Here is a 14,182-nt window from a genome sequence, read left to right on the forward strand (position 1 = left end):
CTTACTTATATAGGAGGATACTGTAAACCCACCCAACGGTTACTTGCCACTCTGCGTACTGTATAGTCGTATTTTGAATACATATGTTTAAAAGCTTTTCACTTATATCTCTTGTTCTTTTTGCTTGCGGCGTTTGTTAAGATAGAAACTCTCGTCATTAGTAATTTTTTTTTGGTTTTACTTAGATGCATCTTTGCAATTTAAAGTACAATCCAGTACAACGATAGTTTTAAATCATGGCGGGAGATTTGAATTTGAAAAAGTCATGGAATCCAGCTCTTGTAAAAAACCAACAGAAGGTATGGGAACTTGAGCAAAAGAAACTCCAGGAACTAAAAGAGTCAAAAGAGAAGAACTTAGAATTCAAGAAAGAGCAGGAATACTTAGATCTTTTGAAACTACAGTATGGAGACAATTTCAGCAAAGACCAACTTTCGAGCAATGAAAAATTGAAAGTATCAAAGTTGAGCTGGATGTATGAGGATGTTCCGTTTGAAAAGCAAGAGACTGAAACAATGAGTTCAAGTGGATTTATTGAAACCACAACAGAATTTACTGAGGGTAAAACAGAAGCAGAGAACTTATTGAGTGGGAATCGTGCATTCAAAAAGCATGACACGAACGGCTTTGCAAATGAAAGAATGAATAAAGTGATTGGAACAGGGCTGAAAAAACCCAACTCAACCAATTATGGCGATGACCCATTGGCAATGATTCAGAAACAGCAAGTGGGTCAACAAAGATTGAAGCAGAGAGACACAGTGCGTGAGAAAACAACTAATCGCCGTGATGACGGGTCATGGTCAAGGCTGTCACATGGAGAAGATAGAGATAATCATAAGCCTAGGTATCACCCACATAGCTTGAACTCCTCAAGGGGTCACAAGCATCACCACTCAAGAGAGCGACATAATCGACACAGTTCAAGTGATGGGCGCAGGCCACATAGACCAAGAGAAGAAGAAAGGTCAAGAGAAGATAGTTTTTCACTCAGACAACGAGATCCTAGGGACTCACATAGTAAAAGAGAACGATCACCAACAAGATAAACACGGACCCCACACTTATGCTTCATCATACTATGCTTCAATAATGCTATCTCATAACCCATAGCCTCTCCGCCTGTGCTTTTTTTTTTTTTTTTAATTTAATGCATAAATTAGACGCGTGAGAGTCTTTCGTCTGGTTATTATTATCATTGAAAAAAGGGACTGCTGAAAAAAAAAGTAAAAAAAAAAAATTAATTGGAGCAGAAAGGGAAAAAGTTGGACCAACAATTCCCTTTATTTTCACAACTTCGTCTGCAATTTCATAACAATTGAAAAGCACTTCAATTAGTTTCTACTACGAAGCAAGTGGCAATTTTCTATCATCACCCATTGATACCCGTCAAAGTGCAACTTATATCAACCGTGTCCAATCTCCCTTGCTAGACGAGCCCTTTGTCAAAATTTAAAACTAGTCATTGAAGAACCAGTTACAGCGTCTCTCTCCCGCCCACACACACACGCACGCACTCACTCACTCGCGCACACATACACCCACATACACCCACACAAACTCACACAAACACACACACAATGTCAGCGAAACCAAGGTACTTAACAGATGCAGAAAGAGCCAAGGTGCTTGAATTCCAAGATATGATTCATTACAGTCCTAGATACAATGATGATACACACGAATATAGACACGTAATGTTGCCCAAAAATATGCTCAAGGTGATACCACAAGACTATTTCAATCCTGAAACTGGGACATTGAGAATATTACTTGAGGAAGAATGGAGAGGATTGGGTATTACCCAAAGTTTAGGATGGGTACATTATGAAACACACGCTCCGGAGCCTCATATATTGTTATTTAAAAGACCAATCAACTACGGACAATAGAGCAAGCAGAGAGAGGATTTTGACATCTCGTTCAATGCTCGTCTATGTCAGTTCAGTTTTTGAATAGTGTGTATGCCATTATTCTTTTGGGTCTTGCTTGAACATAAAAGTTACAAGCGAAAATACCCCCATCCAATAAGCTAACACCCATTACTTTAGTTTAATAGATTTTTAATGCGACAAATGTATATCTTTTATTTAGTGTAGGTAGATTGTTGTACCTCGATAACAATCCCATTTCATTTCCAATGCGAGGGACCAAAAAAAAAAACACACGCGTAGAAGAAAGCATCAATTTTGCAACACATCTATAAATCACCCAACGAGCAATCAACCAATCTATCTAACTATACCGGTGGCGGATCTAGCAATGATATGGCACCAGCACTTAAATTGAGTTTAGAGGAGCTTCACCAGTTTTTATCCGACATAGAGGCAAATATAAATGATCAAGAAACTGATTTCAGAAAATTGATTCTTTACCTACTACAGTTTTTGAATGCTAAATTGATAGAAACATCCATCCTGGATCGAAAAGATGCCGAAGATACAGTGTTGAAGATTATTGACACTACTGAACTTGTTTTGGGCAAGAAATTGTACTTGTTGAACTCGTTGTTAAAGTATCTGGAAATCAGCTTGATTCATGTACCAAATTCAAGTTCAGGTTTGGTTGCAGTTCAAGAAGTGTTACTCTACGAGTGGGTGATTTCATTTCTACTATCCCATATATCAAACATATGGCGCAAGCTGAAGATCCTCCATCATGTAAAGAGTCTCCTTATACTGGTAATCAATTTGGTGGCGACAAGATTGCATAGTTTCAAGTTTGTAAAGTTGCTACGAGAGAATGTTACACGGATATTGGAAGACGATATTACCTTTTGCTTGAATGACATTTTATCGAGCACCAATCCAACCTATCTCAAAAGACTAATATCTTCATGTCATTTGTATTCTGTTGTCAATGATTATGATATATCCAAGAAACTTTTATTGAACTTGAGTAATCATCAACTAAAATATGAGAGCTTTGGAAGGAAATTGTGGTTTATACTTCAAGAAATGAGCACATTGAATTCAGATGATTCATTTTACATGATGGATAATTTAAAATCGTTGATTTTACTTACCCATTTGGACAATGTGCTTCTTGACGAACAACGAACATGGGGAAAAATCTCTCAATTATTAACATGGGTTGCAGAAGTTTTGTTGCAAGATTTTGAGCAATTGCGCAGTACCTCTAATGGGTTCGGGTATCCAAATTTGACACAGTCAGTGTCGTTAGTATTGTTCAAGATATACACAATTTGTTTTGAAAGTAGGCTCGTGTTCAACTTTGATTCTGTTTTCGATTTACAAGGGATAATAGAAAAGTCATCGAATCAGCCAACGTTTCCTATGTCAATCAAATGCACTTTAGCCACGATACAGAATCATATTAGACTAAACAACTCAGGCTCCCAAATGACGCATGCAGCTCCAATAGACTTTATTAATTACCAATACAGTAACCCAGAGTTGAACGATTTAAAGTACAAGCTTATAACCCCATCACATGCCAATGACGAGAACTTGAAGTTTATAATTAAAGCTGATCTTGAGTACCGCCCCGAAGCTAGTAACTCCAACGGTGCTATCAATGACATCACTTGGATTCGTCACATTCGAGCTTTGGTTAAAAGACACCCACAAGAGATGGAAGCCGATGAAACGTTGTATACTTTAATTACCGCGTTGGGAAACTTTCCAGCTAGATCTTTTGCTAATGTAAAGGGCCCACTCACGGACGCCCTTCAAATCAAGCATCCTTATCCACTAATCAGCAAAAGCAGACCACTTGTGAAGAGTACCACAGAATCATTGATTTTGGACGAAATCATTCAAGAGTTTTTCCTTCCTCGGATGCAGCTTTTGCAATCAAAGCCTTTACTTTGCTGTAACTTCTTTCTCATGATATACAATTACTATGCAAGCTATTTACCCGTATTTGATGAGGGTCATGAAAATTTGTTGAGCAAAATGCTCACCATCCTTTCGACTCATTCTAACAGAAACGTGCGAATGATGATTATTCGCGTACTACCCTTGTACCTCATTCAAGATACGGATGATACCACACTTGACCAAATCTTTAAATTCGTCTTCCAGAGAATAACGGCGATTGATTTTAAGTCACCCAATCGGCGTCATTTTGGAGAATCAACTATATATGCGTTGATCGAGCTAGCCCGTGTTTGTAATGGGGAAAGATTATGTGCTGTGTACTTTAAGCTTGTGGATTGGCTAGGTGAGCCCAATGATCAACATCTGAATTACGTGTACTGTGGATTTTTGGATATTGCCAATAGCAAGAACATATCCACTTACAAATTGTTGTCTCCTTATTTGCCTAGTATCGCTGACATAATTATAAAAAAAGAAAGTTTATTTGAAAAGTTTCTCCTGGTATTGGGAATGAGTCGGAAATATTTCCTAAACAGGACAAAGGAGTATACTGTCCCCAGATTATTGGAATATCACAAAGATCCAACATTGTTGGTGCAAATCGCCGAGGCGGCCAACATGTCGATAAAAAAATTACTTGCACAGAATTTGCCACGAATACTTGCCACATATTTAGTAAAGGACCCACAAAATGAACGTTATGTCGTCAAGGTGTTGAGTAGTGTGTGCCCGCATTACAGGATGGTTTCGAGTGATGAGATTTTTACCCATATCGGTGACATCACCTGGCATATATTGATGGAGATTCAAATGGACGAAAAGGACGATGTCCGGAACTTACCTAATATAATATCCGCTTTAGAGATTGTGGCGAAAAACTTGGCAGCTCAAAAGAATCAAAGGGTTCAAAAGGGTAAAATGGCTAGCATGTTGATCGAAGAGCAAGTCTTATTATTGGTCCAAAAGTTTAGTGACGTGACCCATCTGTTGCGAGGTGCCAAACCTTATTTGGAGAGAAGAGCATCGTTTAGGGCAGTCTTGTACTTAATCAGGAACCACAGTTTAGCTTTGACATCGGCTTTAGGGCAATTGTCTACATGCTTACAAGCCACTTTAGAAGAACCCGACTTTCACATCTTTACATTAAAATGCTGGCATGAGTTGGTTCAAAAGTTACCTCCTACTCATTTGATTTCTTTATTTGATATAATAATATCACTCATTTTTCAAAAGTTCCAGTCGTTTGGACCTGAAGCTCAAGATATTGCCATTGACATCTTGAAAAAGATTTACAAAGAGATAAAGGACAAATACAATCGGTACTCATTGTACTACTTGTCCATCCCCTTCTTGGACTACATGTCAGATTATAGCTTCGTGAAGGAGTTTAAGAACATGAGGTCACCGTCAAGATTGACAATTTTTCAAGAGTTCAATAGACGGCTTCGGACAAGTAATCAATATGTGGTTGAGCAGGCGTTATTTGATCTTTACAATTATTGCAAGAAATTCCAATTCAATTGCCAAGCGGATTACTTCAAAGATCCTAGTTTACACGATACCATAACGACCTTAGTTCGAACTGTAATGGATACTGCCACTCATTTCAAAAATAGGAATCGCAAGATCACCTCGCTGTGTGCTAAAGTGTTGGCCGTTGTTGGTGCTTTGGATGCAAACAAATTCCATTTCAAAAGAGTGGAGCAACTGATTGTCGTTCAGCTGAATTTCGAGAGTGTAAAGGAGAATGCCGTATTTTTGATTGATTTGATTGAAAACTATGTTTGGAATATCTTTTGGGCTTCAAATGATCCACAGAAGCAATTGTTTGCTGCATATGCCATGCAGAGTTTCTTAACAATATTGGAGGTACGCAAAGAGTCATTAAAGGAAAACAACGGTACTTGGAATAAATTTAGTGACGTTGCCAAATCAACTTTAACTCCATTGTTGAGTTCCAAGTATTCAGCTCCAAGACCCAAGTTGGAGCCAATGCAATTCCCTTACTTTAAGCTGGGGATGAAGTATGAAACTTGGTTAATTGATGTAACTTTGTATTTGTTGAAACGAGCAAGTCACTATGATAAATCCAAAAGTCCCAATCTGAGACAGCTCATTTTCCAAACGTGTGCCATTTTAGTTCAAAAAGATCATAATATCTCCCTTTGTCAGCATCTTTTCAAATATGTGGTTCTCAGTCACATTCTATGCTTACACCAAGATGTGGAAAAGGAAATGCTTACCGAGTTTCAGAATTTGTTTGAGCATGATACACGAACAATGCCAACAGACCGTGCAGAGGAGTTGAAGCTTTGTTTCCAATCAGTATTTTCTGTATTTGATTACTGCAATGAGTGGCTATCAGCAACAAGACAGTTTGCCAATTACCTGGTTTCTCTGGATGTGACGACGTCAGATATGTGGCTTGATAAGATTGAGTTGGTTAAAAGATTTATTGATTCATTTGGAATGGATTTGATTGCGATAAAATCAGCAGAATGCAATTCGTTCGAACGAACCATTCTCTACATCGAAAAATGTTATCGAGATGGTCATATTGATGATACTTCTTTCAAATTAGGCGAATTAGACGCGTCAAAGACTTTGCAAAACATGTATGCCAATATAAATGATTATGATGCATTAAATGGCGTGTTGAAGTTGTTTTCAACAAACAACGTAAAACAGAAATTGACTGCATTCCAGTATAACGATAATTGGAGCTTGGCATTGGAATCATTCAAGGTATTGGGAACTGGTGAAGAATCTTCTGTGGAGTATAACACCAAGTTATTAAAAGCTTTGAGTGAACATGGATCTTACGATGAAGTACTTTCCACCCTTTCATCAACCACTGATGCTGGTGCTATACAACAAACTCCATTGGATTGGGCTTTAGTGGGGTTGAAGTCTGCTGTATATTCAGGCAAGATGGATCAACTACACAAATGGTTACAAGTTACTGATTCGCTAGGCAAGGCTCAAGATATCGAGACAGTGGTGAGTTACGAATTGGCAAGGTATTTGCAAAAGCTATACAATGATGAAAAGCCTGATTTTGCGGAGTCCATGAATAAGTTATTCGATGTCATTGGTCTGTCGCTTGTGTCTTCAGTATCTTCCAGTTTTAGCAAAAATGTGAGTTTGATGAATCAGTTGCATTCGTTGCATGACATGGGAGAGATATTATCATCAGTTGACCAAAGCGATATCTTGAAAGTTCGATTAAGCAATGTTGATCAAGATTTTGAAACGCAGAATAAAATCTTGACGATACATGGTGTTGCCAACCACATTATTAAAAATGACCAGCAAGTTTCTGATATTTTTTTACTCCAGTCCAGCCTTGCACGTGAAAATGGCAGACTTGACATTTCAACTAGATCCATAGTGCAAGCCATGGCTTTGAACAACCTGGTAGCAAACATTGAATTGGCCAAATTGTTGTGGACGGAAGGAAAGCAATCGGAAGCAATAAAGACAATTTCAGAAGTCTTGACTGGTAATCAACTTGTGGATAACAAATCCAAAGCCAAGGTTCAACTTCAATACGCCAATTGGCTAGATGAGTCGAATCATTTATCTGCACACCAAATTGTTGAGGAGTACAAGAAGGCGTTTGAGTTGGATAAAGAGTACGAAAAATCGAGTTACGATATTGGGAAATATTTCAACAAATTGATTGAGTCGTCCAAGGATTCATCTGGATTTTATGAACATTTGACTGTGAGAAACTTTCTTACAGCTGTTTCAATCGGATCGCTGTTTATATTCGAAGCTCTACCCAAGCTCATAACTATTTGGTTGGATTTCGCCAAGAAACCAAATAAGACCAAGTCTGCGGAAAAGAAATTACAACAGATAATCCATGATTTGAATGCCAGCTTGAAAAGCGTGCCAACATATGCGTGGTACACTGTGATTACCCAAATTCTTTCAAGAATCGTCCAGGATCATGAACCTTCGTACAAAATCATGGCAAATGTGGTGTCAAATATCATAATTGAGTATCCACGTCACAGCTTGTGGTATGTTCTTTCTCATATCCATTCAACAGATCCAAAAAGAAAGCTTAAAGTGAATACGATTTTGGAATCGTTAAAAAAGTCAAGAAAATCACATGGTGTTTTGATAATGGCGGCGCTGGAGCTTTTTGAGAAGCTTATAGGGATCGCGTCTAAGCCTATTAATAAGTCATCTAGAACAAAGCAATTGTCATTGTCAAAATATTTCGGTATTGAAGATGCCTCCAAGCCATATGATCAACTAGTTATACCCGTGCAATCTAATCTCCAAATCAGACTTCCCTACAAAGAGGTTGCTAATTATACGGCATTTCCCAAGAGTGCATCGGTTACATTTGATGGTTTTGACGATGTTGTTAATATATTTTTTTCTTTACAAATGCCGAGACAAGTTACTATTCGAGGCTCTGATGGAAATGCGTATCGATTAATGGTCAAAGGTGATGATACTAGGAAAGACGCCAAGGTGGTTGAATTTACAACAATGGTTAATCGTATACTTGCCAGTAGTACCGAAGCAAGGAAAAGGGGATTGAATGTGGCCAATTACTCGGTGATTCCATTATCGGAGAAAATTGGTGTTATTGAATTTGTTATGGATGTTCAAACAATGAAGGGGATTGTAAATGAGCAGAGGAAACGATTAGGTAAAGTTGTCAATGAGCGTAAAATATTTGTGGCATTAAATTCAGCACAAAAGTTTATTCAAGAGGGAAAATCAGATGAGACCAAATTGAAACATTTGGTGCAGCTATTCAAATCGATTGTCCAAAACAATGAGCCCGTGTTACACCAATGGTTTATCGAGCAATTTTCTGACCCCAGTGCATGGTATATGGCTAGAAACAAATTCACTAGGTCAACAGCGGTGATGTCGATTGTAGGATATTTGGTTGGACTTGGTGATCGTCATTGTGAAAATATTCTTTTCTTTAAAAACACTGGGGCAATTCTTCATATCGATTTTGATTGTTTATTTGAAAAGGGGAAAACTTTACCTACACCTGAAATTGTGCCATTCAGGTTGACCCAGAACATGGTTGACGCTATGGGAATATGTGGTGTTGATGGAAGTTTCCGCATTTCATGTGAAGAAACTGGTAAGTTGTTGCGAAACAATGAACAGTCATTAATGAATATATTGGAGACATTGCTCTATGATCCGTTATTGGATTGGAAGAACCAGGATCCACAAAGAGACCTCATGAAGGTTCGAAAAAAGATTAGAGGATTGATGAATGAAGACGAAGGGTTGGCAATGAATATCCATGGGCAAGTTGATGTTTTGATACAAGAGGCGACTTCAATAGAAAGATTGGCACAAATGTATGGAGGATGGTCAGCTTACATTTAGTGAGTGTCACAGTCCTCGCTGATGCTTCTCTTTGCCAATAGTAATAATGAGAGTTGATGTATCGTATAAATTGGTTGCAAAATAAAGCCTGTTTTTTTTTTTTGGTCCCGGGATATTCCCCGGCACGGCTTTACATATATATGGCGCAACGGTAGCGCATATAATAAAATCAGACGATTAATTTTTAATCAACAACTAATTCCGGTTAAACGAGTAGAAAGAACGGAGTATGTAAGCGAAACACAATTGAGTTCCGTTCTTATTATACTTTGTTTTAGACGATGCAGATCGCAGTTAGACTTCCCTAGAAGCCTATTGACAGTTCTTTTTAATAAAGGTCACACGATGAATCGCCGCCGGTAATGAAGTGATTTCTTCCTTGAGGGATTTTTTATGAACTGTAGTGTGCAATATGAAGAGGCCAATAGAGTGACATGAGAGGGAAACGACATCGTCTTTGTAAATATCAGCGAAGCCACTCCAAACAAAATCAAATGTAGTAGGCTGTGTTGCAACATCCATCACCAATTTCATCTTCTTTTGTTGCTGCTTTGTTTCATTGTTTTTTTACTGCCGTCATGTACCGTCATACTTTACTATTTTTAGGTGATATTTTTTTACTTAGTCTTTTTTTCTTGGTACAAATCTCTTTAAACCGTTTCCACCAAAAACAAATTTCAACCGATCTTTTGTGATACAATGTCAAGTGATGGTAGCAACTGGGTTTACCATTATATGTATCGTAACAATACTAAAAAAACTGAGCGATACGCTTACTAGTTAGAAATCTTCTTTTTCTTTTACTCCTTGTTACAAACCCAAGAGAGCCACAACTACTTTTCATTTTTGAACTAACGCGATATATATATATATCACCTTTAATCACATATTTACTAGATTCACCCACCTTTCATCTTGTTACTAGAGCAATCCCACAGTGAATAGTAAACTTATCGAACCTTATACTTGATTTATGACTTCACTACCACAAGTCACTGTTACACACCATTCTGATGATGATGATGATGACGATAACAACGTAAAGCTTTATCATGCTGCTACTGATGGAGATGAAATACAAGCATTCACAGGAGGCAACTTGGGCAATCCGAAAGGTCGAAGATCGTCTGATTTCAGTGTCGGAGATAGAAGCCTGGAAGCAGATGACTTGCTCAATAAACTAACCAACCAACAGTCTACGAATTACCGGTTTATCAAGTTTGACACCAACTCGAAAACGCATAAAGATGTTAAACCATTGTACAAAAAACAGGTTGCATTTGATGACGTCAATATTCTGTATGATGATGACGAGATTCCAGATCCTGATGATGATTACGGATGGGAGATATACAAGCGCAAGCATGGAAACCTTAGACCTGCGTCTACTTATATACGTGGTCGGCAACCTTCTTCGATTGGAGAAAGAATTTCCTCACCGATTGTTTCCCCTACTCGACGCAATGCTTATGAAGAATTGGATAGTTCTGAATTAGCTGAGTTGAAAAGGTTGGAAAAGCAAGTGATTCATTATCCAACAACACCAATCACCACACGGAGATTTTGTTCAATCACTCAAAGACACAAATTGTATGAGCCATTGTATAATCTCAAATTGCTTCCAATGACACCTGTATTGCCACATAGGACTATACTAGTTTACATAAGCGCGAGACAGCATACCTGGGTTGCATTGGACTGGATGTTGAGCAAATTTATCGAGAATGGGGATAAAATTATTGTTTGTGCCACGCTTGACCCTGATGTTTTGGAATATGAGAGGAACCGCGCTGCAAGGAGAGGTCAACTTTCATTATCGAGGTCTCCTTCCAGAGGACCGGATCCATTGGAAAGATTCAAACTGAGAAATGAGCCTGATAATGTTTCCAAGATTGCTGCCAATCTCATGGACTACATATTGGAAGTAATCAATCCTGATGTTATTACCAGAGTGACTGTTGAGTTGGTTGCAGGACGCACCAAGGAAGTTTTGAAAGATATGTATCGATTGTACGAGCCAAATATTGTTTGTACTGGAACAAAGCCTAACAAAGCATTCGGTGCACCTTTGAGGTCATGGCATTCATCAAAGTTGACTGATCGATTGGTGAAAAACTTTCCATTGCCAGTAATTGTTGTGCCTGCGGTGAATATGTGTGATTTTGAATACTCATTGCAGAGTCGAATCAATGGTACCAGCATGAAGGAGACTATAAACTCCATTGAAGATGAGGAAGTCCTCAATGGTGATGATGATGATGATGATGATATAGACAGTATTGCGTCTCATGAATCTCATCAAAGCAACTCTTCTGCCACATCATATGATTCCTACGAAGAAATTGCTCGGTTATTTGTTAATCACAAGAAGGGTATCAAAAAGAAATTGAATGAATTGGGCCACGATCCCATCAATGATCAGTACTATGTCGACTTTGCCAAAGCGATAACTGATAATTCCATCGACTTGTGTACTAATATTATTGCTGTTCAACCTGAAAATACTGGACAAGGTGCACAACTAGCTAGAGCTATAACTGGATCCAACTCATTTGGCGTGAGTACCTATCGAACCAAATCATTACTTGCGCCACAAGAAGAGAAAGAAGAAAAGAAGAAGGAAACACCAAAGGAGCATAAATTATCATTCAAGGAAGTTAGTCAACAATTGAAATTAAACAAGACAAAGTCTGCTGCTGCTGCCGCTGATACGCCAACACCAACACCGGAATTGGCATCACCTGAGAAATCACCACTGCCAACGCCTAGTGCAAATGGTAATGGTGGTGATCATTCAACTCCTCCTCCCCAGACTTTGAAATGGGGCGGTTTGGAGAAACCTAGTGATAAAGGCGGACTGCCGTCATCAGGGTCGGGTCTTTCTCCGTTGCGTAAATATTTGTCGGATGACGCTGATGGTAGAGCCAAGAATGGAAGTCGAACCAGTTTGGATAAATTGAAGTTGGAGCCAAGAAGAAGTCAACCTGGAATGTCGGGCAACAGTGGTGGTGGAGGTGCAAGTGGAACCAGTAGTGGAGGGCTAGACGAAAAGAAGAAGAAGAAGAAGAAAGGGTTCTGGAGTAAGTTTAAAAAAGACATAGGGTTATAGATGATATACTTTAAACTGATGATAATGTTATAGAACAATGTCGTGAGAAAAAAAAAAATACCAGTTCTAATTTTAGTTTGCACAAAATCAGTGAAAGACGGATTGACACATTTCAAATAGCGACTACACTCAGCTTCCCACACACTCTCCCCCTCCCCCCCCCCACTCACCATCGATGCAGAAGCTCATCATAATCCCACTTCTACTATGTTTTTCATTTGCTAGTGAAATATTTAGTCCCTTTAGAAAGGAGTTTGGTGAAGATAAGCTAGGGCATCAGAAGCTACTACATTTCAACTCCAGTCAAGAACCAATTCAAGTGAAGCATTATTCACAAAGCGATAAACGAAAGACATCATCAGAAGGGTTGCAAGAGTTTACCCCTATTATTGATACTATTGCACAATCAGAAGTCAAGTATTATTCATTCAATGTCAACACAACTACTGGGTTAGGAGAATACTATGAATTTTTAATTTTTTTAACAGGCAACATATGTACCCAACCAGATAATGTTGATGTTAATGATACAAGCTTGGCAGTGTACTATTCATTCAACTCAACCATGTTTCAGAATAATGAAGTGGGGGAAATGGAGTTGTTTGAAGATGGGTATTTCCAAGCATTGGCTGATTTGCCGATATACCCAACAACCACAAGTTCGGTATCTTCTTCTGCGACACCTACACCCGGACTCGATGACGATCAAAGGGTATTGTATATTGCTGTGCGAGCACCACAAAACACCAACGTCACGGCAACTTGGACTTATCAAATTGGTGTATCGCAAAATGATTTGGTGTTTCAATGGGATAATCGACCATTTGGGCACATTGTTGACGCTGATGATAATCTGGCATTGCTAATAACTGAGAATCTTACTGAATATGGAGGCGATTGGGGTTCATTAAATGCATCGAATTCAAAATATTCGCTTTACGTGTACCCCTATGAGGATAAAGACATTTTCAAAGGATTGAGCAAAAGTTGGTGCGCTATTCGATCAGGTCCAGCAATGATGGGACCATGGAATACCGATACCACGTTTACGACTCGAAACGGTGGCATTCAACAACAATTTTACGTACCCAATTTAAATGACCTGACACATTACATTGCCTATGTTGTTGCTGATTTCAGTGGAACTGAATTTGGTGGTGCCATTTATCAACAAATTCAATTTGAAACCATGACCGGTCTGGCGTGTAAATTGATTTATGATTTGGATTTTTGCAATCGAGTGGCGTATAGTGTACCGGCATTGGGTAATCAAACTCAAGAAAGTGATGAAGAAAAGAATTTGACTAAGCGGATTTATGATGATCATGTCAAGAGTTTGTACCAGAATTTTTCAAAAGCGTTACAACAAATTGCATGTGATACGGTACCAGAGGCAATTTATTCCAATGTTCGATCATGTGATGATTGTGCTGATAGTTATAGAGATTGGTTATGTGCAGTAACCATACCTCGATGTGTTGGCAAGAATGCCACTGGGTATCAACTACGCAACGATACCAGCCAACGGAATGATTTTATCAAGGATGTGATACAACCAGTGGAAGATTATTACGAAGTTTTGCCGTGTGTTAATGTATGTCATGCCATTGCTCGTGATTGTCCGCTGGATTTTAATTTCCAATGTCCTACTCGAAACGAAAGTATTGCCTTGAGCTATTATTGGGATGAAGACACGGGTACGCAATGGCCGTCGTGTAATTACGTAGGCAAGATGTTTATTAGGAGGAGTTTTGGGTTGAAGTTGGCTGCGAATTGGGTTTTATTAGGAATGGTTGTTCTTATGCAGGTTATATAGAAGAAGCGCATACAAGGAATAGAAAAACTAAAAAAA

The 14,182-nt window shown here is 38.6% G+C and overlaps 5 protein-coding genes across 5 annotated transcripts; all 5 read left to right on the forward strand. All coding sequences in view use genetic code 12, as the record gives it.

Annotated features, from left to right (window-relative positions):
* Window positions 1-236: 236 nt before the first annotated feature.
* CPAR2_502190 (U2-type spliceosomal complex subunit) lies at window positions 237-1,049 on the forward strand (the record flags this gene model as incomplete). Its single annotated transcript, XM_036810641.1, has 1 exon — window positions 237-1,049. The coding sequence occupies one exon, from the start codon at window positions 237-239 to the stop codon at window positions 1,047-1,049; it is 813 nt and encodes a 270-aa protein (XP_036667158.1).
* Window positions 1,050-1,580: 531 nt separating this feature from the next.
* Window positions 1,581-1,892, forward strand: CKS1 (cyclin-dependent protein kinase regulatory subunit; the record flags this gene model as incomplete). The annotated part of the gene is made up of 1 exon (XM_036810642.1): window positions 1,581-1,892. One exon carries the CDS (start codon window positions 1,581-1,583, stop codon window positions 1,890-1,892), a length of 312 nt encoding a protein of 103 aa, XP_036667159.1.
* Window positions 1,893-2,267: 375 nt separating this feature from the next.
* On the forward strand, window positions 2,268-9,221 carry MEC1 (protein kinase; the record flags this gene model as incomplete). The annotated part of the gene is made up of 1 exon (XM_036810643.1): window positions 2,268-9,221. The coding sequence occupies one exon, from the start codon at window positions 2,268-2,270 to the stop codon at window positions 9,219-9,221; it is 6,954 nt and encodes a 2,317-aa protein (XP_036667160.1).
* A 973-nt stretch (window positions 9,222-10,194) lies between these two features.
* CPAR2_502220 (uncharacterized protein) lies at window positions 10,195-12,330 on the forward strand (the record flags this gene model as incomplete). The annotated part of the gene is made up of 1 exon (XM_036810644.1): window positions 10,195-12,330. The coding sequence occupies one exon, from the start codon at window positions 10,195-10,197 to the stop codon at window positions 12,328-12,330; it is 2,136 nt and encodes a 711-aa protein (XP_036667161.1).
* A 175-nt stretch (window positions 12,331-12,505) lies between these two features.
* On the forward strand, window positions 12,506-14,146 carry MID1 (Mid1p; the record flags this gene model as incomplete). The annotated part of the gene is made up of 1 exon (XM_036810646.1): window positions 12,506-14,146. The coding sequence occupies one exon, from the start codon at window positions 12,506-12,508 to the stop codon at window positions 14,144-14,146; it is 1,641 nt and encodes a 546-aa protein (XP_036667162.1).
* Between the last annotated feature and the right edge of the window lie 36 nt (window positions 14,147-14,182).

This window comes from Candida parapsilosis, contig 006139 (assembly GCF_000182765.1).
Source record: "Candida parapsilosis strain CDC317 annotated contig 006139".
Lineage (NCBI taxonomy): Eukaryota > Fungi > Ascomycota > Pichiomycetes > Serinales > Debaryomycetaceae > Lodderomyces > Lodderomyces parapsilosis.